Source organism: Notothenia coriiceps, unplaced genomic scaffold (genome assembly GCF_000735185.1).
Source record: "Notothenia coriiceps isolate Sejong01 unplaced genomic scaffold, NC01 NC01_scaffold00008898, whole genome shotgun sequence".
Taxonomy (NCBI): Eukaryota; Metazoa; Chordata; class Actinopteri; order Perciformes; family Nototheniidae; genus Notothenia; species Notothenia coriiceps.
In genome coordinates, this window is record NW_011341599.1 from 34,445 (window position 1) to 40,119 (window position 5,675).

The 5,675-nt window shown below is 41.9% G+C and overlaps 1 protein-coding gene across 1 annotated transcript; it reads left to right on the forward strand.

The window, feature by feature from the left end:
- Window positions 1-20: 20 nt before the first annotated feature.
- Window positions 21-5,570, forward strand: LOC104944815 (sodium/potassium-transporting ATPase subunit alpha-1-like; the record flags this gene model as incomplete). The annotated part of the gene is made up of 4 exons (XM_010770394.1): window positions 21-104; window positions 996-1,070; window positions 3,158-3,217; window positions 5,367-5,570. Coding segments are annotated over exons 1-4 (351 nt in total), but the record flags the coding sequence as incomplete, so codon positions are not given.
- Between the last annotated feature and the right edge of the window lie 105 nt (window positions 5,571-5,675).

The following is a 5,675-nucleotide window of genomic DNA, read 5'->3' on the forward strand; positions in this document are numbered from 1 at the left end:
ACACGTGGGGGGGGGTGGGGGTGAGAGGTCTCAGCTGTGGCCCCTGAGCGCTGTCCTTCACATTATAACCTGCCGACGTCTGGATATTCAGCATGGGTAAAGGGGTAAGTGATTTTCATTTAAAAATATCTATCATAAAGTGCTTTATTGTGTTGTCGCTCTCAACCCTTTGCTTCCTGTTGAAGCTGTTGTAATGCATGACTCAGTTGCTGTGCTCCTACTGTGACTTATATACAGTAACAGCATATGGCTTGGATATGCATCATGGAAAACTACTGAGATTTCTAAACCCGTCTGCAGCGCTGGATTCTCCTCAGACTGCTGCTGTTTATTTGTTTTCTTTAAAGACAGTATAATTTCAGGATGATGGCTTTTCTTCTAAATAAGTTTTGTTAACGGCTTGTTGTTTATTTGGGTAATTACGTAATTTTGTTTTTTATTCTCTCCATCAGGCCCATTCCATTTAGCTTTATGGGGGGACAGGCTGGTAATCTTCCTCACACACAGTGGGGGGAAATTGCTATGCGAGACACATTTCAGGCACTCCACCGACTCTGTGCTCCGTCTTTGGCTTTTTTTGATTACTTTTTCACTGTGTCACTCGCTCGCACTCTGTGTGTATCCCTCCTTCACTGACATGCACACGTGCTGCTAAGAGAAGACTGACAGCAGCAGATGATTTCCATGATGCACCATTCTTCCAACTGCTCATGACACACACACACACTCGCTCTCAGGCACACAAATAAGGGAACTTTCACTATGAGATAAATATTTTCTCCTCCATATTCAGTGAATGGGTTTGCCAATGTTGCCAGGAGACTGAAATGAACCGGCATACACACAAGTCTATTTTGCTTACACTGACTCTTGTAATACGTGGCTGAGAGTCTAAATGGCTTGACACAATGTGGCTACAAGCACAATAACCCAGTTTGTTTTTGTTGTGGAAGTTTAGGATAATGTGTAATCTCTATCTCTCCCTCCTTCCCTAGTTTGGTGCCGAGAATATGGGGAAGAAGAAAAGGAAGGAGAGGGACTTGGATGAGCTGAAGAAGGAAGTGTCCTTGGTAAGAAAAATAAGCTGTCACTGCTCCTCCCAACACTGTCACGCCAAAGACACCGGGATATTTAACAGGGAAAATGAAAACAGTGGCCAGTAAACAAAAAAGGCAATCCAACCTGCTTAGTGTTGTCGGTTGTAGATGAGCCAGCCTGTCCTCTTCTATCGCTTCCACCAACCCTCCGGCTGCTCTTCTTTGTACTCAGAAAGATGCTGAATAATTTGTGGGCCACCAGCAGTGTTAGAGCAGCGTCTTTGTCTTGTGCAGAGCTGTATCCCTTTGAGGTGCTGTCTGAACGCAGCCAAGCGATGCCCATGAAAGCTGGGTCTATCTCTGGTAAAACAGCTCTTGTCAATTATCAAGTTGGCCTGTTGACCTAGTGGAGGAAAGAAATGCTTGGATGCTGTCAACACTTCCAGCGTTGTTCGGGGCTTCAGTGTTCTGTCATCAGTCTGTTTCATGTACTTCTTTCATTGAGTGATTTCCTACATTTCCCCCCCAGTGTTCCTTTAAACAACCATCAGACAATGGCTGATCAATATTGGGTGTAAGGGCATACATTGTAAATAAAGCATAACCAGTGAAGTGATCTGTGAACACTCGGGCATGTCGTTGACGGTGGCCAAATCACTTTCGCTGTGGTCCTCCGAGGGGACTGTTTGTGAAGAATTTGATGGATTTCTCCCTGTCTTAGTTTTGAATGAACAAAGCAGCCCTTCATGCTGTAGGACTGACAACTTCCTGACAGCTGCTAGCAGGAATTTGTGTGGCTACAGAACCAAGCTCCATTTCAGCTACAGGGGAAATCTCGAGCTGCAATATGCTGCTCAGGAATAATAATGCAAACGTGCCACCAATCAGAATCAGAAATCATTTATTTATCTGGTAATTAAGATAAGTACAGCTTTATAACAGCAAAAAGAAAGTGCAGATGAAAGACAGAATTAACAAAAGGGGCTAACGTTTTTGTAAATTTGCGAAACACAGATGTAATAGAATAAAATAGATACATACCATGGTAGAAATCAGTTGCAGAATATTAAGGTAACTGAACTAGCAGCCAGAATTAGAACAAAACAGGAAAATTAACCAGCAAAACAATGTTTAAGGAATACTTTCCCATGAAATTGGTGTATGAATTACTCACCTTGTGTTATCTTGTTAGAAGAATACAAAAAAACACTGTTTGCTAATCGTGCTTTTGGGTACTGATTATGAATACGTGTTATTACTAGAACGGTGCTAGTGGATCGCCGGAGCTGTTAGATTAACATTAACATGCTTATTGTAGTTGTAAGTGCACTGCCTTGCGGCCTGTAGCACCGTCCTTGATGGAGCATATGTATGGGCTGGACCTGTATTTTACAGGAAAGGAGTGAGCAGAGAAGTTGTCGATTCTTGTTCTGTTTTCTGTGAATATCTGCCTCACCCTCTCAGACTTTGAGTTGCGCGCGCTACAAAAGAGACGTGTTACCATGGAAACCAAAAAATGGTGTAGCTGTATTAAAGTCCGAGTGGAAACAGTCGTGTGTAAATCTGATTTTGTCAGAAATGCGGGAGAAATATGACCCCGGGAGGAAACCGGGAGAGGGCAATGAAATCGGGAGTCTCCCTCGAAAATCGGGAGGGTTGACAAGTATGTGTGCTAGAGGTTTGCTCCCTTCTCTAGTTCAGCACTACTCAGAGATTCAAAGATTCAGGGGAGTACACCTCACTGGTTGACCTCTTGACCATCTGTCATGGGAAATAAATAATGTATACATATTCCCTGGGTCCATGTCAGCCATAGAATAAAGTATTTTATCAGTGAGATAGAGATATGTAATGGATCAGTGCTATGCCCTCCCGATCTATATGACCCTGGTGTGTTATTAATAATTCCCTTTACAGCTGCAGCCATGCCGCCTCATCGCTCAAAGCAAAACGTTGAATATTTTGCTTTAAAATTATATGTACAGTTTCCCATTTATTTTATGTCATTGACAAATTACCTTAGAAAACAATGTTACTGGCCAATTACCATTATACCAGATTCTATTAGGTGTTTCTGTTCCCCTGAAGAACAGATTAAAACAACTTTGTTCTGCCTACAGGACGACCACAAGCTCACTTTGGAGGATCTGGGAAAACGCTATGGAGTGGACCTCACACGGGTAACAAACAATCTCATTTACACATGCACAGAAACACACACACACACGACGATACCGCCCACAGAGATGTGATCTGTGTGTGTCGGCACGTGTAAGCAACATCCAAACTGAGACCAAACATTTCTTTGGTCAAGTTTGATCCACAGCAGCGTCTTCAGCTCACCTTGAGCCTCATTCATCTTTAATCCCTCAATCACACAGATGCACACACAGACATACACACTTTGATGCAACGACAGACAGAATCGAATACATCACACCGTTTTTTTATGCCGTAAACACATTTGCTCCGTACCTTAAGTTTGACATTGCAGCTGAAGTGAAACTGATTTTATCTTTTTGAGATTAGTGTTGACAAAAATATTAAACCTTGGGTGCTCAAAAAATATCACAAGCTTTAAAAATGGCAAAGGAAACCTGCTTACCCTCTGGAGAAAATAGCCGATTTCTGTGTTTTTTGACATTGTATCTGTCGCTAAATGTTCTTCAAATACATGCATGAATTGTCTATAATTTGAACATGACACTATTAGGAATTAAATAATGAAAATATCAATAAATACAGCAGTTTTGTTGCCTTAACCTCAGTGAGAAGATTCTCCCAGTTTATTATACCCGTAGTGTTAAATAGGCCAAGCAGGAACACTTTATGTTTTGCAACTGTAGCAGTAAAATAGCTTTTTAAGCCATGGTGAAAATGGGGTCGTTGTGTGTTGTAATAAGATTCCTAGCTGTTGGGACAATAATGAATGTACTTCTAATATCAGAGTACACATGATAACGAAGGCCCTACGTAGCTGTGTACGTAACAGGATGTATGATAGAAGAGCATCAGGACTGTTTTAGGCATAGCTATGTGATTAACATGCTGATTCAGCCTCTACGGAGATAGACATATGACTCTCATGTTTATTGCTTACGCAGGCCTTAGCTCACATGTGTCAAACTCAAGGCCCGGGGGCCAAATCAGGCCCGTGGTGGATTTAATTTCAGCCCGCAGGATCATTTCTGTTACTATTAGATCTGGCCCGCCGGTATGTTGCACGCACACCTTCACTCCATCCTGAGGGTTTCCTCAGCTCAGAGCCTGAGCCCAAACATTGATGAACTTGCACCTAAGATGAGATGCCAAGTCTCTGAAATAGCATCACAGAGCAGCACACTGAGTTTCAATGTTTCCTTCTGCACTTTGTTTCTTGAGACAACAGGGCATGTTTGGTTTGTTCTCTGAGGGAAATAGTTTTGTTGAAGCTGTTGTTGGCCTGTGGAAAAATGTAATCATAAGAAATGACTCCGGAAAAGCTGCAGATAGAGCCATAAGAAATGATTGCAGCTGATTATTTAATGTTTAATGTTGTTTTTATAGGCAATCATTTAAGCTTTGTTAGTTCCAGGTTTAATTTGTGCAATAAGTTCATTTCAATAAGTTCTGCAATAAACATTGAACCAAGTCCGGCCCTTGACTAGTACCCATTTTCTAATTTTGGCCCACTGTGTATTTGAGTTTGACTCCCCTGCCTTAGCTAATCTAAAACTAAACATTGAATACTGCTTTGAACCGGTATTCCTCCATCTTGTGACTGTGAAACTCCCTCTCTTGTATATCACCATGTGAAGGTCACTGCTCTGGAACAAATTGTACCAAATGCTCTGTATGGGATGACTACTTCCATTCTTGCAAGGATAATAAAAACATGTATCCTGATATTGAAGCTCAAGCCGGTGACGAGTTCATGTATAAAAGACGTACAAAAGTGCATTTTGCATGATAGGTCCCCTTTAAGTTAGAGGCAATAATATTAACACAGTTTTAGCTTTCTTCTCTTATTTCTTGATCAATTGATGTTAAAATTGACATATTTAGTAACCTATCTTTTTTAATGAAGCTGAAAATAAATGTTTTATCATACTGTATTATTATAAACGTTAATGGGAAACGTTTTTCACCACAGACATGCTAAGCACTTTGTAATAAGGACAGTTTAATAACCATACCCTTTAGTGTAGAAAAAGTCAACTCAGTCTCACGGCATTTCGTGTTATAGTCACGAAATGAATCTATTGATCTATCTATAATCTATTGTGTGTGACAATTTTTCTAACAGATGCAAAAAAAGGAGACTCATTCTTAAAAATTGCTCTCCCTCAGGGCCTGACCAACGCCAAAGCCCTGGAGGTTCTGGAAAGGGACGGTCCGAACACCCTGACCCCCCCGCCCACCACCCCCGAGTGGGTCAAGTTCTGCCGTCAGCTCTTTGGCGGCTTCTCCATCCTGCTCTGGATCGGTGCCATCCTCTGCTTCCTGGCCTACTCCATCCAGGTGGCCACAGAGGACGAGGCGGTCAATGACAACGTGAGAAACTGCTTGTAAAACATGCACACATGTACGAGCACACACCTCACATATTAATCACTCACAGGCACACAGAGATGCAGGTACAGGGGCAAAGACAGCTGC